The sequence below is a fragment of the Acipenser ruthenus genome, chromosome 27, assembly GCF_902713425.1.
Source record: "Acipenser ruthenus chromosome 27, fAciRut3.2 maternal haplotype, whole genome shotgun sequence".
Taxonomy (NCBI): domain Eukaryota; kingdom Metazoa; phylum Chordata; class Actinopteri; order Acipenseriformes; family Acipenseridae; genus Acipenser; species Acipenser ruthenus.
The window spans coordinates 3,563,788-3,590,602 of NC_081215.1; the positions used below are offsets into that span (position 1 = coordinate 3,563,788).

The 26,815-nt window shown below is 38.9% G+C and overlaps 2 protein-coding genes across 4 annotated transcripts in view; both read right to left on the reverse strand.

Annotated features, from left to right (window-relative positions):
* Positions 1-26,815, reverse strand: part of LOC131701842 (phosphatidylinositol 4,5-bisphosphate 3-kinase catalytic subunit delta isoform-like) — a 65,635-nt gene that overhangs the window by 16,574 nt on the left and 22,246 nt on the right. For 2 of the 3 annotated variants that reach the window (XM_059002235.1, XM_059002233.1), the window contains exons 2-7: positions 7,430-7,601; positions 5,876-6,104; positions 4,619-4,851; positions 3,602-3,781; positions 2,104-2,259; positions 585-674 (exon numbers count right to left, since the gene is read on the reverse strand). In XM_059002235.1, coding sequence (XP_058858218.1) covers positions 585-674; positions 2,104-2,259; positions 3,602-3,781; positions 4,619-4,851; positions 5,876-6,104; positions 7,430-7,570 — 1,029 coding nt within the window. In that variant the 5' untranslated portion in view covers positions 7,571-7,601. Of the gene's footprint in view, positions 1-584; positions 675-2,103; positions 2,260-3,601; positions 3,782-4,618; positions 4,852-5,875; positions 6,105-7,429; positions 7,602-15,886; positions 16,001-16,773; positions 16,831-26,815 lie in introns of all 3 variants that reach the window. The other variant, XM_059002234.1, reaches the window with a different exon arrangement.
* Positions 16,771-26,815, reverse strand: part of LOC117432221 (transmembrane protein 201-like) — a 68,902-nt gene continuing 58,857 nt past the window's right edge. The window contains exon 13 of the mRNA XM_059002236.1: positions 16,771-16,830. The gene's annotated coding sequence lies outside the window, so the exon portion shown is untranslated. The remainder of the gene's footprint in view (positions 16,831-26,815) is intronic.

The following is a 26,815-nucleotide window of genomic DNA, read 5'->3' on the forward strand; positions in this document are numbered from 1 at the left end:
GGAAATAAGACTCCCATTGCATAGCAGTGTCGTCCATTCTGGTTTTACTATTCAGGGATACCAAGACATTTAGAGAAAGCAGTCTGAGTGAAGTTATCCGGCAACAAACTCCCCATCCCCAGCTGAACTGCTTTCCTAGAAAAGGAGAACATTTCGGGGTACCATTCTACTTGGGAGATGCTCATTAAAATATTTAGACAATCTGTTCAAGTGTACCAAGATATTAAGTAAGTAAAGAGTGAGTGAGGACAAATGGGCAATACAATCCCTACCCCTTGTCTTGCTGTAAATCATTTGTTGTTGCCTCTCCGACCGCAGAAAAAAAGGGTTAAGTAAATACCGAGAATGGGTGACAGAATTGTGCCTTTCTTCTAAGAATTACGGCTCAGACCCAAGAGAAGAGGCCAGATAGTTCCTCCCCACTTCCTGTTTTTTTGAAAGTGTCTGAAAACCGCTTCAGATGAATCATGGGAAATGTGCGGTCGGGTCACATGACCGCATGATTTGCAAATGGCCCTTCTGGAGATAACGAGTAAACAACCTGATGCAGCACTTCAGTGAACAAGACGGGCAACAGCACCCACCTTCATGCCCTCGTCAGCATTCACCCTGCTCCCCTGCACCAAGTGGATTATAAACGGTTCCTCCATCGTCCACAGGGAAGAGATAGTTTGCTGCAAACAAAAACAAACAAACTGGTAAAAATATTAAACAAATCAATTTCAGGACTGAGTGCTAGGTAAATAGATCTACTGTATAAAACCCTTACTATCTCGTCACTCACTGTTTAGTGTTATATTCCCGGTCCCCCCAAAAAAAGGCAAGGGTGTGTGGATTTATTTAATAGCTGCTGATAAATATAACTTAAAAGGCAATTACGAGCATCAGCACACCCCTACTGGAGAGTGCTTAAGAGACCGTGCGTGATGTTCATTTGTGGTTTGGTTTAAGTAAAATTGACAGGTGTTTAAAAAAAAAAAACCCAGGAGCTAATTAAAGACTGGAGCACAGTGGCTTTTGTTAGGCTTTGAAGTGTATAGTTGAATTTCTTTATAAATCAAGTAAGGTTTTGATTAAAATTCTATGAGCATCTTTTTTTTTTCTTCCACTCTCCACACTCCAGTTATTATTTTGAATTCTACTGCCTTTTCACACTATTCTGCTTTCTGTCGCAGTTCCATCAATTGAGACAAAAAGAACGTTAAGATGCTGAGAAACTGTGAAACCTCTCAACAACGATAAGCAAGCCGGGTTTCTTGTACGAGCAAACAGAAGAATGAGTCATTCTGATAAAACATTAATATCTTCAGATCACTTTATCTTGGTAAGCGACCAACTACCCGTGTAAATGAAATACTGCAGTCAAAGCCTACACTATTTACTGCACAAGAACACTTTCATTAGCCTTATTACGTCTGGCTTGGTATGAACTGGACCTCATCTCTGCTCTCCACCTGTCGTGCCAACATGTCATCTTAAGATTGTGCAAGATCCTGTTCATGGGATATTCATAAAACACAACCACGAAAGCGGCAAGCGATATTTTGTAACACTATAATGTTACACAATGTGGCAGCACAGCCACAGTTACAAGTGAATTGAAGACTTACCCTCATTCTATAAGAGGTTCCCACTCTCACCCTCTACCTGCTGCAAATTATTCGTTTTAGTTTTTCTTCCTGAGCTCAACATTGCTTCAGGTATTCACAGTATCTATTTGGCTAAATACTGACACTTAACACGGTAATAACAATAACATGGAAATATGGAAAGAAACATACTATAAACCAACTAAACACACATTACAACATGTCCCTGCTATTAACTTTAGAACACTAGCACATCATGGGGTTCTATTTTAATGATCTAAACCGTGGCGGATCGTGTTACCACCGCCCCCCTCAACACCAATCCCATTGGTGTTTGCTCTCAAAGTACGTTTTTAAAATGCAATGAGCGAGACAACGGAAAGATAGAAAGAGGTGCGTGTTAGAACAGGGTTAGCATGGCGGGGACCTGGATCCACCACGGTTTTGAGCACATTGCTTTTCTCCTTTGAGACTTGGCCCTAGTGCAGATTCACTGGCTAGCGGAGAATCTGACCTTCTTGAGAGGCAGGGGAGGGGGTTTGGAGAAGGCGCGGCTCTTGCTGATCTGCATGTTGAAGCTCCCCTGCTCCTCCTGCATTTTCCTGATCGCCGTGTGATGAACCATACTGAGGTGAGGGGTCTGACCGTTATGCAGACAGGTACAGATATACTGGTGAAAAAAAAAAAAAAAAAAAAAAAAAAAGATTAACGATTTAAACCCACAGTGCAACCTCATGTCACCACCTAACTGTATACCTGCGTTTCATTCTCCCGATTCCTACAGACAAAGGGACTGAAGTGAGAGTGCTGGAACGAGACATGCAAGTGCAAGTGTACTGGATGGCACATTCATGTACTGGGAGAGCTCGGGTTCAAAGGATATTTGATCTGGAATTGGCATGACGCCACTATCACTACTGGTTTTATTGCAAGGCCTACATGGGGAGTGACCTGACGTTTATCTTTAGAGTGAAAACTACATAAAACAAATGCATTTAACACTTTAATTTTAACAAAACAAAAAACTGCACTGTGCTGCAGGAAGTGGATCGCTTCTGCATTCCAATTTCCAGGAAAACAGAACTACGGCCAACATACCCCGCCCCCTTTTTTTTTATGTAAATGATTTCTTTATAGAATGTGGAACTTGTGAATTTAGTTTCCATGGAACTTAAGGGCAGCCTGCAGGTGTCAACAGACGTTCCCTCGCAGTGTCTGAAACCTTATAAAGAGCCTGTAACTTATTGCCTGACCAATATAAAAGCGCAGTGGTTTATATGCCACTGTAACTGTTAAAAAGCCCTCTTGAACGACTGAGACAAACACAGCAGAAAGTGCCAGTGGCGGATTAAAAAAAATACTAATGGTGTTGTTTGAACTTTTCTTAATGTTCTCTTACTTTCAGAAAAAATACTTTCAGCAAAAAATTCAGGTACTTTCTATTTCCATAATACAGTTTTGTTTTTCTGCATTGTGTTGGTATTTTGGGGAAAAACCCCAATGCTTATAATAACGAATAAAGACATTTTGAAAACAAGATTTTTCACTCATATTTCATGTAACACTAACTTGAAAATGAATAGTCTCATCTTAAAAGATCCCACCCCCACCTCCTTCCACCCTTCCCTCCCAAAAAAATTAAAATCAACATCTTGCTGAAAATAACAAATGTATTGCCATCAAAAGCACAAGGTTGTTCGGAAGTCTGGGAATAATTCAACAGTACTTTCTATTAACAAATAACTATACAAAAACTACTGCAGGAATTAAAAGAAGACAAAAAAACATGTTTTATTTTGGATCCCTCTACAGCTGACGCTGTACATGTCTCTTATAGAACTCTGCTGTACCCCAGCTATATAAACCACCTCTTCTTGTGTCAGTGCAGAATTACAGAAGGGGAAATCAGAAACAATTAGAAAGATTACACAGTATTCTACTAACTACACAGTTGGCTTTGTGCTCAGACTCCTCTCACAGGTGCATTTTGTTTTCTGATCACTATTACTCACTTTGAACTGGCAAAGCTGATATTTCCCATAAATATATTCACAGCGTCCGTTGACTCTTAAAGTGTAATCCTCGGGTTTTTCTTGTCTGGGCTGCCTGAAGACCGTGGCTTTCTTTTTTAAAGCATACTGCATTAGAGTTAATGGGATATCTTGGGGTAGGATTTGAAATGTGAAGCTTTCCTAGAATAAGGAGAGAAGAGGAGAAGATGTTACTGAGCAAGTGAAGGTAAATACATCTTCAACAAGCTGGATTGCCCTTTATTTTGGTGTCACTTTTCAGAATCAGCACTTTCCTGTTTAACTCGAGATTATACCATCGTTCTCTTTAAGTTTAATGGATGTTGCGGTTTTTGGTGCTGCATATCAGTGAAGACCTCATGAGTCTGTATTAAACTAAATTATTTAGTTAATACAGATCATGAAATCTGGGACAAACAGTACAGGGTGTCCCATAGTTCATGCATCATAGATAGAATTGTCTCTATTTCTTTCAAACGTGAAATGTGTTTAAGCAAACAGGAACAAATATAGGACACTGTGTGGCCAACCACAGAGAACATCCTAACCTAATATTCACTAAGATGTCTTATAGGACACGGCGTATATAAATAGTTTTTACTTTTACAAAAACAAAAACAAAAAAAAGTTGCTGTGTGCTTATGTAACAAGGCGGATTTAAGAGCTTTTAACCTCCTCTCATCTCACCAACGGGGGTCAGAACACATAACACATATAGGAGGCTGTGTGGTCCAGTGGTTAAAGAAAAGGGCTTGTAACCAGGAGGTCCCCGGTTCAAATCCCACCTCAGCCACTGACTCGCTGTGTGACCCTGAGCAAGTCACTTAACCTCCTTGTGCTCCGTCTTTCGGGTGAGACGTAATTGCAAGTGACTCTGCAGCTGATGCATAGTTCACACACCCTAGTCTCTGTAAGTCGCCTTGGATAAAGGCGTCTGCTAAATAAACAAATAATAATAATAACAGTAGTGCATCACGCAACGCTGGTCACTACACTTACATCACTCGATTCGAACTTGACGTTCACGATGAGTTTCTTGGCGCTGCGTGACTTGAGGCAGCCGGTCTCGGGCAGCTTTGAGCAGGGTTCCAGCTCACAGGGGAAGTTGGTTTGCATCCACCTGTGCCACTCTAGCCTCTGCCTGTCCATCGCTTTCTCCTCACAGAACTGCCGCATCTTGGAGCGGAACTCGTTCACTTCATGGTTTTTCAAGGAGTCGAACTCATGCAAACCTGCAGGAGGATACAGGTGAACAGGGGGTCTGATGATGAGCCTGCAGAACAGAACACCACAGGCCATTCTCCAGGCTTTTTACTCTAGTTTGTAATCCAGAACGCCTAATTAATAAGATACAGGGCAAAGGCAACCAACTCAGATGACAAAGGATCATTAAAAAGAGACAAAGCTCTATTATGGAAGCTTCTCGCATGTAAACTGAAACACGGAGTATTAAATATAAACCCTTTAAAAGGGTAGGGTTACATTTTAATGACATTTGTGGAGAATTTACAGCTGATTATTTGAGTCCAAGTTCATATTGTAGCTCATTTTAGCAGGAAGACTTGGTCTTAATTTGCTTTGATGACCGTGGCTCTAGACTTACTTAGCTGCAACAAATACTAAATGAACCTACTTTCTGTAGCAGGGGAGTCGATCTCACAAATAAGCTAAATTGATTTTTTAAACAATCTGGCTGACTAACAATAAAAAAAAGCTTGTTTGATAAATGATCAATGAATTCTCTCTGCTTCGGTTGTTTTTGGAAAGGATTACAGCAAATAAGGTCCTTTCAGTATTCCGGTAGGTTCACAAGTCATCACACAGAACCCAAAAGAACTTCACAATGCTTCTCTGGATATAGCAGCAGGGATAAACACTGATCAGGGAGCCAGAGGGGGACAGAGGAGACACAATGAGAGGGCAAGAGAAAATAATCAACGAGTGACAGAAGACATTACCACTGAGTGGCAAAGTCCTGGTCTGGTTCCGTCTCTCCTCACTTAATGATTATTTTAATGTTACTCATGCAGAACCATCATGTGTTACTGTTATCCTACATCAAGCCTATTCTACTTGACCGGAAGTCCATGTGATTTTTCTTGGCCCGTGAAAAAATGGAAAATAAATACGCTTTGGAAAAGGAATGCAATAATGAGAGCTGTTCTAGACATGTACCCTGGTAGGCTATTCCATGCATTCGCAACTCTAAACCTTACTTTTACTCAGCTTGCACTGAGCCAAGGCAGGATGGGATACCTTTTCCAATGAGCAGGCTGATGTGGGTGTTGCTGACCTTCTCGACCCGGTCCCCCTCTCGGGACACCAGCCGCAGGATGGGCATGAAGGGGCGCACGTCACAGAGGCGCCGCTGCTCATCCTCCAGCTCCTCCTGCTCTGCGGTGACGTTGATGCAGGTGAAGACGTAGGCATCGGGCTCATTGAGGGATTGAAACAGGGGCTCGCTCTGGGCTCTCTTCCAGACATGCTGAAGAGACACAGAGGAGGAGACATTGTCCAAAGAGAAGAGGAAGAGCCCCTGGTGGCAGCCGGGCTGGGGGTGCGCCCAATGTGGGACATCCTACAGTGCTAGGCATCCTAACTGGAGCTGAACAACCAATCCACTTCAGCACTGGTGACTGCGAATTGACTCCTGCCAATTGTCTTTTTTTTTTTTTTTTTTTACATGGACTACTGATTAACAAGGGCTAAGAATAAATTAATTAACCCAAGTTGGATTCTAAGCATCCAGCAGTTAAAGGCTACTACCAACTGGGCCACCTAGTCTACTTTCTAAAACAGTTGCTGAAGAACTGCATATGAACCCAGCAAATAAACGTATCCTCCCCCTCCCCCTCCCCCTCCCCATCCGGACACTGATAGCATTAAGGTCCTCTTACGAAATCCCCTTCTGTTAGGAAGTACAGTTTTGCTAATTATTGCAACAGCAGTGCCAGTTTAATTTATAATGTATATGGAAAGGAAGCACAGATAAACGTTTCTGTCTGATTAGACAAAATTTGGGTGGTGGGAAGGGAAGGTTGTTGGTAAAGAAAGATTCCGAATGTCTTCATTATTTTTATTACTTGACAAACTTGCGACTTCAGTCAAGACGATAAAAGGCAGATACTTTACCAATAATCTAATCCATTCTCACACCCACAGAATGACAAAAGAGCTTATCTGAACCTACTTAATGTACCTAAATACCATCATCTGATTAGAATTCCCATTGTATTATTGTTAGTAGTAGTAACATTAGTAAGTCCCAAGGCTATATTCTCAAAGATATTAACTATAAATCATCATTACTGCAAGACTAATTACAAGTTTGGAACTGAAAAGTCTTAGTTGTTTATTTCTAGTTTTCTAACTTTATTGGCTGCGTTTCTCCTGTCTGGAAAAAAATGATGCTAATAATGCAGTTGAGCAAAAAGTTCTGAGAATTTAGAACCTTTTATGCATGGTGACCTCATATGGGGTCGAATAAAAAAACTCCGCCCATATGAAGACGCAAATGCGTGATAGCCTCATATGAGGATGCCATTTTTTCCCCATATAAAAGCAGTGGAAAAAAAACGGAAGTTAAGTATTTTACATGAAGCTGATACATGGCTTTGACTGAACAAATCTAATCTAAATGCAGCATTTACATTCAATGAATATAATTTAATTAAAAGAGTCTCTGCCAGGTTCTCACAACCAAGATCCATCCTTCCTTTCTTTCTGTAACAATGTAAACGCTGCCAGGTAAATAGTCATGTCAGAACACTGATGGACGTTCGGTCAAGTGCACCAAAGCAAACAAAATACCTTTTTGATAGCCCCGATAGTGGCACTGCGTAGCACAGGAAAGCGCAGGTAAATCCCGGTAGGCAGAAGAAAATCAAGATCAATTTCTGGGTTTTCCTCCTCTTCCCAGATATCCTGCACCCACTGCACTCCTGGGGGCATTGTGAACCCTTCTCATCTATAGGCTGCCCCTCTGCAATGGAGGAAAAGAAAGAGTCAATCTGTTATTAATGCTGGAACAACCGAGCCTGCACATCTACTACTGTGCTGTACACACACAAGCTTTCAGCACTGATTTGATGTTTGCTTCTTTGAACGCTTGTGACTCGGACATTAATTTGAAAATCTGAAATATATCTTCACGGCTTGGGGGGGGGGGGGGGGGTGTTAATCGAACACGCACAATAGCGGATCAAACATGCACAACTGAACAAAAGCCCACCCACTGGCTATTCACAGATATATGAGCATTTCCGAGAACACAGTACAGTGATTTGCTGTGTTGGGCTAACACCTTTGTAGGGATCGTTGATGTAGCAGTAATTAACAAACAAGGGGTCTTCCGGGAACTTAGATCAGACTGCATTCTGTTACTTTCTATTTTGTCTACCTGTGCCACAAAGGCCTGAATTGAATACAAACCATGCTGCTGGTATAACAGCGCCTTTCTGTTGTTAAATAACATCTTTCTAGAGTGGCTTTAGAGTTTGGGATTAATCCCAGCTCACGTTTGAATCGGACTACAAATGAAACGATGCTATTAATCTGTTCATAACATTGTACGGCTGTACCACTTAAAGCCCTACAAGACTAGATCTTGTACTGTCAAATTCTAAAGCAAGTTACAAGCTTACCAGCACCATTAATCAATGAAACAAACAAACTTCTTTTTTTTTTTATTCAAATGTTACAAATAGTTCCATGTTGTAAAAAATATATATATATATCAAATAGACCTGCAGCATTCCAGGTACAATTGGTCTGACTTTGGCATGGCACCACCTCCTTAATGTGCTTGCTGAAAAAATCTCAAACTGCCGGTTGATCCGCTTTGTACAGAGGAATGCTGGCTTTCTGAAATCTGAAAACAAGTTTCCCTTACAAAAACAACCCCTTTTTTTTCTAACAATGTTAAAAATATTTTTGTTGCGCTGCCAACATATTTGTGTTCAGCAAGGGGGTTTGATTACTCTGTTCCTGAGGCAGACATTCAAACTAGGATTGGCTTGAAATTCCACCAAGGCCACCTTGAGTTTATGATAAATGTGATAGAAACGTCCACAGATATCTAACAAAAAAAGAAGAGAGAAGAAATCACCCTTTCTATAAAACCAGAATGAAAGAATTATTGGTTTTAGATTGACTAAACCCAGGTCAACAGTAACACACCCAAAGAACTACCAGTATAGAAAGCACTTCAAAACAGTACATTCTTGTAGTTTTAAATATAACAAAGATGGACTGAAAACATATGTTACTTGAGAAAAGATTAAAAAGGGTTTTATAACCTTTTATAAGTAGGTTCTTTTGCAGAAGTTTGAGAATATAATATAAGACAAGACCAACTTATCCTACCACGACATACTCTATATAAAATTCCCTTCCCATGCAGCAGGTGTCAGAACCCCCTGAGCCACACACTCACAATTAAGGTTGCAATCTCAGAGGTACCAAAAAACGGGACCCCCAAACAGAAGGGTAGGCTGTTAAAAGTTTAAATCCTTCCTCAAAACCAGGACGATCCAGGGAAAACAGGGACAGGTAGGAACCCTACTCCCAATGCTGATCACAGGGAGGGGGGCGGGGGGGTCCTATTACTGCCCTGCACAGGATAGTGAATCTCACAGTGTGGTGGCAGGATTAATGAACTAGATTAACCAGTTACAATGAGTCTTACAAATACTGAAAATGCTAAGACAAACTCAGTAAGTGCTTGTGATAACTGCACTGGCACCATATGCCTCCACGTGTTTAATTGCCTCAAAAGGAAGTTAACCAGACGCAGACAGCCTTGCAAGCTAAATACAGTGCAACGTGCCTTTATGTTCTATATTCTTTTAAGCAGAAATGTTCAAAGTTGCCCTAGAAAAAGAAAAATGAAGTGCACTTTATTCTTGAGTCTTCTTTGCTAACAATAAAACATTATTATGAAAGCAATTTAAAAAATAAAATAATTTGCTGACAACCATAAAAAAGCCATCAGAAATATTGCAGATTTTAAATAATTCTACATGCAAAATGAGTGTGTTGTTGAGTACAGCATGTGTGTCGATGTGTTATTGTGTGTCAATGTGTTTTTGTGCCGGTGTGTCAATGTGTTTTTGTACAGGCGTGTCAATATGTTTTTGTGCAGGCGTGTCAAAGTGTTTTTGAAGTTCTACAGAAATGCATTCTTTGCTTGATAAACTTCATGAACAGAAAGCTTGTATGGGATACTACAGCCAGCTACTTAGCTATAAAAACAAAGCTGTACAAATCAACTAAACCCATCATTATAGGAAGTGGAAGAATTCTTTTGTGATCTACTCTATGATTTAAATACATCTGTTGAATCACATGCCGTGCTGTCTGTTGTCTGGGACTATTGGTATTCATTTATGCTTTAATAAATACATTTAAAATTTTACAGAGAGACAATGCATTTTTTAATCTCAGAAACCACTAACGTAGACAAATGCACCATCAATCAAAAAGGTAACAACAACAACTCAGTGACTTTCATCTTAAAAAAAAAACAGACGAGCAGAACAAAGAACACATCAGAACCGTATGTGAAGAAAACCGTTACACTAAAAGCAAACAAACCCCTATCTGCTTAAGGGTCACCATGTGGAGGATATAGCCTTATACCATACAGGCAATGCCAGTGCTAATCATCATATTTCCCCAAATATTAAGAAGATAAGATTGAATTGATATTTATTATGTTTTCAGTCAGTCTTCAATTCATATCCAAATGCAAATAAGTTACTCTTGTATTGCACTTGAATGCATGGATACTGTGATGCCTCCCAGTTCAGTGTGGTATTGTTTATTCATCATGAATCTATGCTGTAGGAATCAGGATTTCCAGCTTTTCTAGCTGCAGGGGGTCGGTTTCTTAATAATCAGGTGGGGTGATTAGCTGGATTAGTGGGGTATTCTGCACAAGCGATTGCTGGGAAGGATGGGTGTTACAGCAGTGGTAGTGTGTGGGATTCCAGTCAGACACTATGGAGCAAGCCTATTACTGCTCACTCATTGGACGAGGTCCAGTGACATGAACTGACATTCGAAACCAATTCAATATTAAGTGTGTGCGTGTGTGTGTAGATACATAGCGACAGACTAGCAACCACATCTCAGAAGTACACAAAGTGCAAAAACACATTGCAATGTTCACCACACCTACCTTTCCAAGAACCTACAGTTCACTGCCAATATGTTTGCAGTTTCTGATAGCTTTTAGCATGAGACAGAGAGAACAACTCGCTAACATAGACAATAAGCACTGTTATAAAAAATACCACAGAGTACAATGACACAACTCTTCAAACCTGCTCTGTAAAGACTGCAAACGTTAATAAGGCTTTCTTAAATTAAACAAACCCTAACTGTAAATTTAATAACAAAGAACCGAAAGGCAATGCTTTTACCAGTGGCTTCTAAGAAACAGATCAAGTGCAATTTAGCTGGGATGATTACTGAAAAGCAGTAACCGCAGATTTGTACTTAATTAGCAATTCTATGAGCAGAAACAGTGAACCAACAAAACTGTGAAGAAAGTAGCACTACACAGTAGAAACAGCAACAGCTTCTACTACGTCACGTTTGTTTCATAGTTATGGGTGTGCTGAGATTGTATTGGCTTTAGTAAAATACAAAACTATAAAAGAACAACAACTTTGTTGCTTGTTCAAATCTTGTTTGAAAAACTGATGCAAAAATTGTATTAGATCAAAAGCTTAAGTCTGGATTGTCTCCTTTATCAAAGAGGTAAGTTTTCCTTTTTTTTTCACAATATCATCTTGTAATATTTATCACATCTCATAATGCTAAGCAACATGTAAAAGACTGAAAATGTTGAAAGACGGGGCTCACATTAAAAAATAGACGCAGAGTACGCCTATATAGGATTCGATGCACATGGTCAAAATATGTAGCAATAGACGTGTTTACTTTGGCAAACATTCCCATCATATGAATCCCTGTACTTTAAAAACGAAACATGGGTGCAGTATTTAGTACAGGAAATGACTCAGGTCATTACCTTCTGCGGTAGTTCCATTAAAGGTGAGACCACTACCAACAGGGACCTGAGATAGATACAGCCTTTACTGCACTGCATGCTGGTCTAGGAGATAGATACAGCCTTTACTGCACTGCATGCTGGTCTAGGAGATAGATACAGCCTTTACTGCACTGCATGCTGGTCTAGGAGATAGATACAGCCTTTACTGCACTGCATGCTGGTCTAGGAGATAGATACAGCCTTTACTGCACTGCATGCTGGTCTAGGAGATAGATACAGCCGTTACTGCACTGCATGCTGGTCCAGGAGATAGATACAGCCGTTACTGCACTGCATGCTGGTCTAGGAGATAGATATAGCCTTTACTGCACTGCACGCTGGTCTATGCCAAGAACAGTGACAGTGCATAGAATCTGCAGTCTTGTTATGGTTTCTTTACTAAACTGATATCTGAAGAAAGTGCATGAGTAAACAAGAGCACTGTTGTCGTGAGTCATCAAAATTCTCAGAACACTGAGCTATTACTTTCTCAGTAACCCCGGGTAGCCTATTTTAAATCTTTAACCCATTAAGTGCCATGGTTTTCATTTGAGGACAGGCTACTTTGTCATTTTTAACTGGCATCTACCTGTTATTTTAATTTTCTCTTTAACTGTATACTTATAACTTGTTATGCTAACGTCTAACTTGACTGTCCTCAAAATAGGACGCAGCAGTCTGTAGCCAAAACAAAGGATTTCATTTATTTTCTGTGAAGGAATATTGATATTGAATGTATCCGATTACATAAATGTATCTTGTGTTCTAATTTTATTTATTTATTTATTTATTTATTAATTAATTTGGTACTTCATGGATTAACATTTGTCAAACAAAATTACAGTGTTAGAGTAAACGGTAAAAGAGAGCCAGAAAAAAACAGATTTCAAAACCAATTCTGCAAATAAAGGCAAATGACAGCAAGCCGACATGCAAATTGCTTTGCAGGATAAGACAATATGACTTGCTATGTAGCACACTGCAGTTTCTTAAATCCTTTCAGCAATGTATGCATAGGTGTCTGTACAGCAGTTTGTCATTCAGCTCACAAAAAAACAACATGAAAGCCAATCTACATTCCATATATAAAACGTAATCTCTAAAAGGAACAAACCATTTGCAATACTTTCTCATTTCCAACACAAAAAGACTTTGTAACCCTGCCATACCACGTCAACACATGCAGTTTGAAGTAGTTTCTGACCTAGGCAGGCATGTGGTGATCCTGGCCCTTTGACTGAGAAAAATGATCATCTTACCCAAGGTTAGGCACTCCTACTTCAAAACCGCCTGGAAAGAATTCCCTTTATATTTAGTTCATAAATCTGGTGTGATAAGAGTTAGCATGACCTCTAAAAAGAGTGAAAGTTTGAAAGAGCCAGGATAGCCAGCGGCTTGGATTTCTTAAGGTAGTGCATTTATAGACCTCTTGCTGCTAATAGCAAGCCTATTTGGTACTGCATTGAAAAGCGGGACAGAAACAGAAGGCTGGGTGTTCTTATTCAGTGCAGTACCCTTACCCCTGATTCCAATGGGGGTGGAAGCTACAAACACAGTACATGTTCTCTGGTGTTCTCTCTGCCTCGCTTCGCCCACGCTACTCCACTACTCCGCTCGCTCCACTGGCTCCTGATCACCGCTCGCATCCAGTTCAAGACTCTTGTACTAGCCTACAGATGCCTTGACCAGACTGCACCCAGCTACCTCCAGACCCTCATCTCTCCCTACACCCCCACTCGACCTCTCCGCTCCGCCTGCACTAGAAGACTAGCTCTACCTCCGCTACGCTCCCCTGCCTCCAGAGCCCGCTCCTTCTCCACCCTTGCTCCGCAGTGGTGGAATGACCTTCCTACAGATGTCAGGACTGCCCAGTCCCTGACCACATTCCGGCGCCTCCTTAAGACTCACCTCTTCAAACAGCACCTGTAGAACTCCTCTGTTTGTATCCTGGGACACTATCACCCTTCATGTAAATGTGCTTTATTTTGCTCTTATCTGCCCCCTATTTTACTGCATTTAATCCTGTACTTCAGAATACTGTAATCTGCCAAGTGTTTAACCTGTAGTACTTTGTATTTAATCATATCCTGATGTAACTATCACTATTTAATCATATCCTGATGTAACTATCACTATTATCTGCTGTATTATTGAATTTTGGTTTGTCACACTTGTACTTTGCTTGAACAAAAGTTATAGTATTTCTTGCTCTTATTGTATTACTTGTATTGTAACACTTGAAATGTATTTGCTTATGATTGTAAGTCGCCCTGGATAAGGGCGTCTGCTAAGAAATAAATAATAATAATAATAATAATAATAATAATAATAATAATGTAAACCAACAAGCCAGTAAACAAGGCCTGCATTCTGAAAAAAATAATAGAATGCGTAGAAGGCTCAGCTATGTATGAATAGAATTGAAATACAGTGGCCTTGTGTAAAAACCAGGGGGGGGGGGGGGGTGCAGACCCTCCACTGCTGGTAAAGTACCATCTCTGAGCTTTGATAGCAGGGGAAGCAGCATTGATCTGGGATTGCTCCAGCCTTCCTGGAATTCTTGAGTCGAGATGTGTACAGTAAGAGGTCACTAAGCTGGAACAATGACAGCTATGTGCTGTACTCCAATACTATAATACAATCCTACACCTCTTAACCCTATATTGCGAAATGTTGCTTTCAGGCAACACTATTTTGCTGTGTGTTTTTTTGCTGTAACTTGCCCTGTTCTTTCTGTTCGTAAGGTGTAGCTGTTTGTCTTGGACATTAATAACATTGAGTTGCATGTAAACTGATAGTTAATACAGTAGCCTGTGGAAATGCAGGCAGCTTCTCCAGCCTCAGTCCCTCCCAGCACTCACTGACATGGATGAAAGAAGAGTTCCCTAGGCAGTACTGGGAAACCTACCGGAAATTAAATGCCAGAACAGTAATGCAAAAAAATGGTTTTGTGCTTTGTGGTATTTGGGGAGAAGTTATGTAGTCTTTCCTTGTTCAAAGTGATTAAATACGACAATGTTTGCACCCAGTGAGAATGCCGGCCTTCTCTGGATAATTTATGAGGATATTTTAACAAAAACTAAAGGGTAACTGTATTGGAAATAAAATATGTATCGGCTGGCAACTGATCTTCTGAGCTGGGAATCTGTTTTCCTTATGAAAGAATAGGCAACAAATACTAAAAAAACAAGGAACTTTTTTTTTTTTTTTTTTTTAAGTAACATTATCTACTTAAAAAATGTAAGATATATATATATATATATATATATATATATATATATATATATATATATATATATATATATATTAGGAGCTCGTGTATTCCCTGGATAAGAAAGATTAAATAACGCAAACTAAAAGGAAATAATACATATATTTTAAAATGACAATAACAGCCATAATACTGAAACACAGACAATAACTAACTACTATTTTTGGTTTTCTTTACTCTACCTCCCTGGCAAAACAAAGTAACATGTAGAATGAATTAAATGACTGTACTTGCTTTATTGAAAGAGTATGTGTATTAAACTAATTCACATCAGGAGATTTTTCTGCAGAAAAAAACCTGAACGCCAGTGAAATGAGTCTCTAGTATCAGCTCTAAATTCAAGCTGTAAGTCATGAAAAATAAAATGTCATCAGTCTAGATGCATATATACAATATATAAGCTTGGCATGCACACAGATTGACTGAAGCCATATTATACTCCCTGACTCTCAACACACTGCTACAGAATGTACAGAGACCAAGTTTCACAACAATGGAACAATCTGTTCTCTAGATAGATGTGAAAACCTAGTGACACACCTGACAGACAGGCAGACTAACAGCCTCAATACCCAGCGGATTAGAAAACCGTCAATAACCTGTGCTAACGAGTGTCCTTAGCAGGTTTCATCTCAGCGGCATTGAAGTGGGGCATGCAGACAGTTGGAAGGACCAGTAAGGCAGATATTCTACTAACATCAACAGCATCACAAACATGTGCATCAGTGACAGGGGTAACAGCACTGCCATTGCATTCGTTAAGCTAATTAGAAATCTTTCCAAAATCAGGACAGCAGGCTGCAGGCTTTTGTCCGAGTAAAATGTATCAGAAGATTAAGAAAAAAAGACATTAAGTAAAATCAAGGTTCAATGCTAAGACAATAACACAAGTAGTAACCTATACAATATGTAATGTAACTCAATGGTGTTCACTTGCCTTTGCTCCAGATATGAGAAGTAGTTTAGAGCTGGATCCATATACTCATCATACTGTTTCATATGCTGGCATCGCTATCGTAGAAGTTCACTTTAGCACTCCTCCTTTTTTTAACTGAAAAGATGGATTTTTTTTTTTATTTCAACGTAAGAAAAATTCCTTGTGGGTTGTTGAAATGTAACACCAGCTTTATGACAAAAGGAGCTGGGCTTGAGCTGCGTTGAATTTCTTGGCAGGTCAGAGGAATTTTTAAACTCAAACTGCCTCCTTCACCGCTGAGCCTACAGCAGAACACTGACTTGCAAACCAGACATCTTAGGGGCGGTCTAAAAAGTCTAAACAGCAGCTCAGCTTGGCATTGGCTGCAATGAAATCTTTACCAGTTCACTGTAATCCCTCAAATGAATGACATTCTAAAAATACATCCAGAAATACAGCATCTCTCTGCTTTATTGATGCATGTACAATGATTTAATTTTACTTGATTAGCCTAATGCACTGTTAAACATATTTAAGAAAACTTAAGAAAAGCAACCTTTTTTTCTTAGAATTGCTATGAAAAACATGACGAAATGCTTACTTTTCTAATTCCACCATATTAGATTATTAGTATTAGCACCTACACTATCATTGCTGTACCATAGTTTTCAGTATAGAAAGTATCTCTTGTGTAATGCCTGTATATGCAGAGACATTCATATGCAATTCATTTGTTTAACATACTGTATAACAGAGTTTATTCTGAACAGCTGTCCATTCTATATTCAACACACACTGCTGAATACATTTTGATTAATAGATTATCATGAACCACATAGCTATTTAGGCTTAGGTTTGAGGAAAGGATTAACACATGAATAGAAATTAATCACTTCATGAAAACATACCTATTCCTTATTGTCATTTAGATACAGCAACGGGGAAATCCCACCTTAAACACATGCCTGACAAGGAAAAAGGAGCGTGGGTTTGATAAAGTGTAAGAACCCTCTACACATTTTCTCACAAAAAGTTCAACTAGAAATTACATTTTCCTGGGGGGGGGGGGGGGGGAAGGGATGTACTGACAGAATGTGAAAGTCACAACAAGTTTGACTCAACCTAATGCAGTTGTAAAAACAAGAGAGAAGCCATCTGCAATCAGTGAATAGACGAGAGAAGCCATCTGCAATCAGTGAAAATAGAAGAGAGAAGCCATCTGCAATCAGTGAATATAGAAGAGAGAAGCCATCTGCAATCAGTGAATATAGAAGAGAGAAGCCATCTGCAATCAGTGAATATAGACGAGAGAAGCCATCTGCAATCAGTGAATACAGAAGAGAGAAGCCATCTGCAATCAGTGAATATAGAAGAGAGAAGCCATCTGCAATCAGCGAGTATAGACGCAGCAATGAAAGGAGGAAAGGCTTTTGAATGAAAATCATATTTTGAAGTGAATACACAGTTTTTCAACACATTTCACGTACGACACGGCTATCCTTGCACAATAACAAAACAACCCATATCTGTGATACAGTTAGAGGGTTTGGTATGTATGCAGTGTTGTCATTGCACACAGGTACCATTTATTTTATTTGGTACTTAAAAGCTGATAGAAGTTGTTATATTTCGGCTGTAGGGATAGCAGCGTCATAACTAATATTTAGTACTGGGGTACCTTTTAGGGAAAGAGACAAATATTTTGGCAGTTTTTTTTTCTTTCTTCCATTCAGAAATAACATAGACACATTTTGCACTTTTCAATGAGAGACCCCTTGGAACACACAGCTCTAATCACAGTGTTAACTTTGAATCTTTTTTTTTTTCTTTTTTACAAAACTAGTTATTTTATTGAAGATTTTTAACATCACCAGCTTTGTGAATACATGGGTCTCGTGCACAGAACTTGCTTTCAGTTGTAATAAAATGATAAAAACTTTTGAATGTCACTTTTTTTAAGAAATACTTTTGAGACGATCCCTTAGAAACACTCCACGGCAAAGAGAAGACCTGACATCACAAAAGACGTCACCACAACAACGGCAGTCTTCAGAGATAGAGATCATATTTTCCAATTTCCTATAAACTTTCTCCTGCGCTTGTCTTAAAGCAATCTCTTCAATCTTAGAAGTGCATTCAAAAGTTACAACTACACGTCACTCATTCACCCTCCTAGTGTAGCCACCTGCAATTATCTAACCTTACACAAACCTGTACACAAAAAAGATCCAGTCTTTGATTGACAGCTTTGACTTGCTTATTATTCTGATGGTTTCAGTTCTAATAAAGAACACATGGAAATGTAACCCCTCAATACCCAACTTTTTTCTGCTTTGGGAGAAATCGTAAAAGCCTCTAGCTCTACAGCTGTGGATTTTGTACAGATTAAATGACAGTATTGTGGTTTTAAAAAGGACCCATGCGCTGTATCAGTAAAGACTCCTGGTGTTCTGCGATATACTATGACAAAACGCAAAGTGTAATAAAGTGCATTGAAAGCAAGATGGTTCATAGTAAGTCACAGATAGTGTGATAAATGATGGTTTCGGAATTCGGATTATAGGTTTGTTCGGATTATCTATCAGTCTACTGCTCTAAGATTACAGTAATTCAATGTTACCAGTCGGGGTGAAAAAAAAATTCAATATCTTTTCAATATACACTTTTTATTAATAGCATATATTTGAATATGGTATTAATGATACTCATGGTGAAACTTTAAATTTATGAAACACATTTTCATTTTGCTACATGACCTAAAAATAATAATGAAAAAAAAAAAACAACAATACATACATACACACATATATATATATATATATATATATATATATATATATATATATATATACACACACACACACACAATTATATATATATATATATACACACACACACACACACATATATATTAATATATATATATATATATATATATATATATATATATATATATATATATATATATTGTGAGCCAGCTCACAAGTTTACCACCTGGAGCCGTTCATGGCAGGCTTGGTATGAGCCCACAGAAGTTGCCAGTAATGATCAGATGGACCTGTGGGCAGCATACATGCCTGCCATAACGTCAAGGAGTTAACGGGCCAACAGGCTGCAGGTGTGGTTAGGTAGGCAATTATGGTTTGACTATTGTTAGACTATCATTGGCCTTAATTGGCCCACAACAGCCTGTAACAGCCAAATGCCTGGCTGGTAAAAGGGAGCATGTGCCGTCAGTCTGGTGGGTTGTTTGTTTTGTTTTCCTGCCTGAGAACCTCTGGGGTTTATCTACAATAAGACCGGAATAGAATAACTGGAATCAGTGTCGGATAACGTTGTGGTCCTTTGCATCTGCAATTCCCTGTTCTCTACAGGGGCTACGAGGAATGGCCCGTCCGCTGCTGGGATTCATAAAGGACTGGACTGCAGAAAAAGGGTAGGAGAAGGGTTTCCTAAAGAAGCAGCCAAGCAAGCTAGGAAAAACCCAAACCCCAGGTGGAATTACCTATTCACCAACTGGACGTGGTTGTTGGTCCAGTTGGTTTACATCGGCATTGTTGTTTTGTTTTAAATCTTGTTTGAACTGTTTACTTTCTTTATGGACACGTCTCGATAACGCAGCTGACATTGCAGTATAAGAGCAAGCCTTATTGAATGCTGGAATAAAAACGTGCTTTGTTTTGGAAACTACTGTCTGTTTTCTCTGTGTGCACGCACCCGCTCACAATATATATATATATCTATATATATATCTACTGAAAAAATATTTTGTAGATGATTTTTTAGGCTGCAAATAAAATAATAATAATAAAAACAACTTCAGCTTTTTAGGTTTAATAGAATTCTGAAAAACCTATTGAGAACCAAAAAAGAAAATGGAGGGGGGGTTATAATTTTTCGGAATAAACTGGGAATGTACAGTATTTTTTTTCATTAACACATGTCACACAGTTGATTTCATGGATTTATAATTTCTCAAAGCACTTTCTCCTCAAGCAAAAACACAGTATTAAATTGGTACCCAAGCATACCTGCGTTTCTGCACAGCAGCAGGCAGAGCAGAAACCCTGCTCCTGGTTCGATCCGTGCTCGTTTTACTGTGCAGTGCTACCACATGACTGACACACTGATCACCAGAGATAAAGAAGCGGATCTCTGGAAATGACATTAATCATACATTTCCTTTCTCTGTCAGCCTTCCTTGATTAATGATCTCTTTTAAATAACCCAGTGCAACATGCATCCAACGCGCTAATGGACCAGTAGCCTTTAATGTAAGCTGTGTGGGATTTAAGAAGCCTAAAAAAGGCTACCACCTTGAATTGCGTTTCTGCAATGTGAAACAATACTGTCGGGTGTGCATTTCCCACTAAAACGTACCGTTTACACACTTAGACGTTGCAAAATTAATCTAGAATCCAAATGCAAAACTAATCACTGTATAAAACTATACGTCGCTCCCCATTGATTAAGCAATACAGAATGTACCCAACAAAATGTTTAAGTAACTACAAGGCATGCAGTAACAAAGTGAATGAATTTAGTGGCCGATTCTCAGAGTTTAGTTTAAACTTTTGGTGAAATCATGAATTATCAGTGTACTAAACTGAAGAGTGTACATGTTTAAACATGACACCCATTCTGTCTGTGTTTTTGTTTTCTTTTTGCAATCCTGACCTAAATGACTAACCGTGGTATTCTTTCTTGGTCCTGTCCCTGGCATAAGAAACAAATGCCAGTGTGTTGTAGCTTAATATGTTGCATTGGCACCACTGGGTACTCCACAGAACGGGCAAGCAGACTGCTACACTTGCAGTTTTCTAACAAGTGAGACTTGCCTTCCGTGTTTCCATCAGCCACAGTGGAGCTTCGGAACACTTGAGAAGAATCCTAATCAAGGTATGTTCCAAAGTCTCTGGATCCAGCATGGGAAACTGACTCCTTGTTTAGGATGATTAGCCATAGGGTTTTTTTTTTTTTTACCAGGACAAAACTGTATTCACCTGTGGTTTATAAACTGGGCCTTTTCATGCCCACAGATTTGATTAGATTTAACGTCTCACCCAAATGCATAGCGAGGGCAAGCTGTTAATCTACACGATGCACCTTGCCACGGTTTAGAAAAACGCACTGAGCCACCACACCAGCAGTTTATCAAAGTCCCCTTTGCTCTTCTCAGACAGCCTAACTCATTTTAAAAGCAAAAAATGTACAGTAGAACAGACCTGACTCAAATTAATAAAACACAAATGATTAATTGAGAGGCTTCTGTGCTTTTTTTTGTGATAACCACATGTGCTTTTATAGAACCCTGCCACACACACACACAAAAAAAAGTGTAATTTGATAATGAGTGACCCTGAGCGTCAATCATCGGGGAGTCGATGGAACAGTGGAAACAAACAGGACCCAGAGGAATGGAAATGAGTGTCTGGGGTAGGAGAGAAAAGCAATGACACCACACTGCTGCTGCTGCTGCTGCTGCATGGAACAAACAAGATCAAACCCCAGAGCGATGCAAGGAGTGAAAACACAAGTTCAGCGGTGAAAGGCTGTGAAAACGAAACAGCAAATACCGTACATACAGTACCAAGACAAACACAGTGAAATAAGAGCTGGACTCTATGAAACCTGCCACACAAACAGAGATTATAGAACCGCACTATAAACAACGCTTTTTTGTAACTGTGTTTTGAATGTCATTTTCACAAAGTTTTGTTGTTAAAAATGTAATTTTTGTCTACTAATCAGCTTTTGAAGTTACATAACTCAAATTATGCATCACTGGCACAGCACAGCTAAATGAAAAACGTTTTTTTCCAATTCTTCATTTTAATGCATTCATTTTAAAAATTCATATTGTCTGGTGTCTCTTTCAACTTATTTTACATACTGTATATAATTTAGCATTGAAAATTAAATGCAACATGTATGCCAATGTAAATTAAATTAGTGTCACTTGAATATGTCTTTACTAAATCTTGCTAAAATATTAGCATCAGGCCTTGTCTTTTCTAAAATTATCTTGAGAAATTTAGGAACAAGAATTTTAAAATGTGGTTATATATTTGTTATTCAAACTATATTAGGCGCGCCGTTTGCTTGAAACGTCTCAGTAAACAAACAGCAAACTACCTAATTCAGTATGAAATCAATGAACCAGACAAGGCAAACGATACTGCAAGAATCTCTAACTGTATGCAAAGATTTCAGTTTGTAAGAAACTTCAACTCAAAAAACAAGATTTTCAACAAATGCAGTATAATTGTTTGTTGTTTAGAATTTAGGCACAGCTGAAGTCTGGGAAATAAAAATAAATCAAATACTTGATAGTTTCGTTTTTTTATCTGAAAAACAACAGGGGTTTTACTCTTGTAGATTTAATTATAATCCGAGCATGCAAACGATTTACAGTTAATGACTTCTCTTACAGAGTAAATCCCAAAATAATATGTTACTGTAGTAATGTTTTCCCCTAACAGTTTGTAAAACACTTTTGCTTTCAAAGTTAAGAACTAAAAGCATTTATAATTTAAGCTGAATTAACGTGTTTGATAAAAGGGTTTCCATTTAGAGTTCACCTCAAAGGTTATCAAAAACTGTATTCAATTAATGCTAATTTACTGATTTAAACAAATATATTTTTAAAGTAATCTGAATTTTTTAAAAAGAAAACTAGACAGCTGGGCTAACTTTTCAACACTATTACAGAAAGATAACCCTAGCATAACTATTTAAATAGTCTCAGTGTCTTCTACTGAAACAGTGGAATACTGTAGATTTGCATAATAGTATATTATATTATTATTATTATTATTTATTTCTTAGCAGACACCCTTATCCAGGGCAACTTACAATCGTAAAGTGGAGATTTAAGGGACCATATAAATAGGGGGCGTCCTATTTAGCAACAAGGCAAAGATTATAAAAGTAATACAATTAATTTAACAGTATAAAAACTTGCAAAGAAATTCATCAGAACAATTATTTGCCTGTTCCTAGCTCTACCAAGTTGTTCGTTGCTAGGTTTTTTTTTTTCTTCATTAAAATACTTTTTAATGCACATTTTGCCATTGTATTTATTAGCTACACGGGTAATATATAAAACCCTTACACTACACATAGAGAACACAATAACAAAAGCTATTTTTTTCTTTATTTCACTTTCTAATAAGCAACAACACAAAAACAAAGCAATGTGTCTTCCACTCGTTTTATGTATAACCAGTTTGTATGCAGTTAATCTAATGTTAAAAATAGTATTCAAGATTTATTCAGTTACTTTTACGGATGTGTTTTACATGCACAGCAGAGGGTGACTCGCTGGACAAACTGGAAGCGCATTACTGGATAAACGCAGAATTTACAGACACTGTTCAAAGTTGTTCACTTGTCCTTTTGAAATCCCCCTGTGGACTGTATCTTCTGTGTGTTCATTCCCATTTGTCTAGTGACTTTGAAAACACCAGTATATACAGCTTGACAAGCACCCTGTTATAGACCATGTATGTGTCTTAGTATTAAAGAACTCCCTTATGAATTACTTAGAACTATATTCAGTTAGCTTTTTATTCCTTACAGAATGTATTTTGTTTAAATTGCACCAAATACATGGTGGTGGATCTCGAATGTTTACTTTAAAAAGTGCTTTTGACTATAGAACATACTGTAGTGTACACACCGCATTAGAGATAGAGGAAGGCTGGTAAGGTTTTACTGTATTACTAATAATTTGTTGAACTCATGAACGCAGACATTAAACCCTGAATGCGTGAGTTCATTTGCAAAATCTGAATACCACCGAAAAAACTGTTTACTCAAGCAGACAAATGTTTCAGCCTCATGGTCCTTTTTTTTTTTTCTTAAACTTAAAAATAGCTGATTTTCAATTTTGTTTTCATGATAAATGCACCCTGAGAAACAGGGATTACTATAAATAATGTGTTGTGTAGTTAGAGGGCTTGGAAGCTGTGGGTTAGTGTACAGAATGCACAAACTCAAACGCCCTCGCACCACCCACACCGATCTACACAAACCTCCCCACCTACACAGCTGAATATTCAGGTGTTGCTGGTTTCCGATCAGGGGTTTTCTTAGGCTGTTATTTCTTCAGATGTGAATTTAACACACAAGTGTCTGGTTTCACAAACCCAATCTGGACTAATCTTGGACTACTGTTTAGGGGACGGTGCAACGGGGGGCCAGAAAACACATACGTTTTATCAATCCCAATCTCACCATCCATTTGATAAAGGACTTCGGAGGGGAAAGTAATGATGACCCAACACAGAAAGTATTACCATGGATAAGAGAGACAGTGTAGGATTATAGGGCAGTCGGTGCATGTAGAAGTGAACGGACAGATGCTAAAGCCACGGTCTGTTTATGTGATGCAATATAACCCACTCGCAGTCCTACGACTATTATATATTGCTTTATTGTTGAACGAGTTTAAAGAGATAAACATCCAGCGATATCTGTTTTCTAATCATTACCCATCTTTATTTTAGACATTGTGGTTTTCATTGGAAAGAGGGAAATGCTTGAGGGAGAGAACACTGGTAGGTGGGGGGTTGTGACATCACCACGTTGAACTGACACTGCAGCTGAATGGAATTCCGAGAGCTGTCTCAGGTGTGATTTTTTTTAAAGCCGGTGACATCAGCCACACCGACATGGAGAATACAGCAGAGGTGGAAATAAGACTCTTATTGCAGAGCAGTTTCACCCATTGTGGGTTTTAATACAGGCTTGATTAGCTACAATGTATAGGTAACAAGCTCAGGTGGTAAAACCAGGAATGGATCAAACAGCTATGCAATGGGAGTCCAATACCTCGTTTCCACGAACCGGCAGCACCGTGCTGGCATTGTTCTGTCACTGTTATGAAAGCGTGCCACATTGTTTCCATGATTGTTGTAAAAACCCATACCGTGCCCTGGCGTGTCAGCACCATGCAGTGCCAGCATCTTTTCATACCTGATACTGGCACGGCATGGTAAAAACTAAACAAAACACCATTTCAGCATATCCATCTTGACGCGTCTTCGATACCATGTGTTATCATTGTACATATTGCGTCATTTCTGTTCTCTACACAGATTTATATATTTCGTGGGGACAGCTTGGCATGCTTCCATTACTGTGCTGTTTAAATACCATGCTGGCATGGCATGGAAATAGTAATCGTGGAAACAAGGTATTACTTCCATCCCTGTACAGACAGGCTGGCTAAATGGGATTACAGATCAGGATTAGAGTCTCGGGTCCACTGAGTTATAAATAATTGGTTACCCCAAAACCTAAGGGCTGAAATCTATATATAATATTTTCTCAATTAGTGAATCAGGATAATGCACAGCATTAAGCCTAAATGAGTAATTTGCATGATTTTTTTCAGAATAAAATTACGGGACACCACAGAAAATATAATTTTGCATAAAATAGCAGAAGTATTATGCATACTTGAAGTAGTCAACAATTGAAGCCATAAGGTATATAACACACACACACACACACACACACACACATATATATATAAATAGATATCATCATGCATGTGTTCACACTACACATCAATGGTAGTCAGAGCAGAACGGTAACTTCTGAAACAAATTAAAAGCGTATAACTCTGCAAAAACAGCAGCTTTATTTACAGAACCCAAACTAACCCCCGGTACACCCCCCCCCACCCACCCCCACCCCCACCCCCACCCCCACCCCGGTACCAGACTCGGCTCATGAAATGTGGTCAGGGGGTTAGATTATCTCAGCGTTCTGTAAGAACAACAGTATGAAACATGTAAAAAGAAAACAGGAAGTCTATCTACAGAACGGAAACTACAGCTAGTCAAGCACAAAGAGAGATCTAGGCAGCCCCCCTCCCACCAAATACCACAGAGGACATGCTTTTACAGGACTGACGGGAAATTTCAAAACAAACACTTTGTTTTTTTAAAGGGGAACCAAGGTGACCCTGCTGGGAAAATCACTAAACAGTTCAAATTAGCTAACCCAGCAGGAAATGGTTTACAGTTTAAAGAAATCAAACAATCCCAGTACGGACGGAGTGCTTGTTTTATTCAGACTTGGAGGTATTGTATGTGTGTACCTGCCTGAACACAGTTCTAAGCAGTGTTATGTTAGGTGCTAGATTACAATACTCATCCGCTGAGAGACACAACAGTGTTCGCTTGTCTTGCAGTGCCTCCTTTTCAGAGCAATGCAGTATTTAAACACATAGAAATGCAATGCTTTATATAAGACTCACTGTGATTAAGGGCTATTGAATACCACAAAGGTGAATCATTTGTTTCATAGTACTTTCAGTGCCATGTGGTAACATTGTGATTCAATCACCCAGTCAAACTATCATTTGATTGAAACATTAGTTTACATTTAGTCACTTATGCCCCACACACACTGCAGCCTTGACTAACCGGTACAGTATACAGTATCTACAGTAAACTAAAGTAAAACTAACACACTTAAAGACAATCTCAGAATTCCTTGAGTCAAGTTCTGCAACTTCAAACGGGTGTTTGCTCTCCTTTCAAAATGAAACATGGGGCTAGTAATACTGTGGAGTATGGCTGCGTGAATCCCACACCCGTGTGTCATTGGGGAAAAACAAACATTTATATTCTTGTACAGCGGACTGTCACAGGACAGACACAGCAGTCATCCGGTATCTCTGATTGAACATCAGAAAACGTAGCTTAATGTTGATTTTGAATTGAAATACATTAATGAAAAATAAGCAGTCAACCAAGTTCTCTTTGGCAATGTATACTTCAATTTCATTCTCAAAGTATTCCCGAGTCCTGTGTGTTATCCAACCCTCTTGGTTCATGTTAATAAGTACAGTACTCATTATGAATGGTCACTGAGTATCCTCTGTGTAACCATGACAAAGGAGAATGCTGGAATTCTATTAGCACTCAGCTAAAG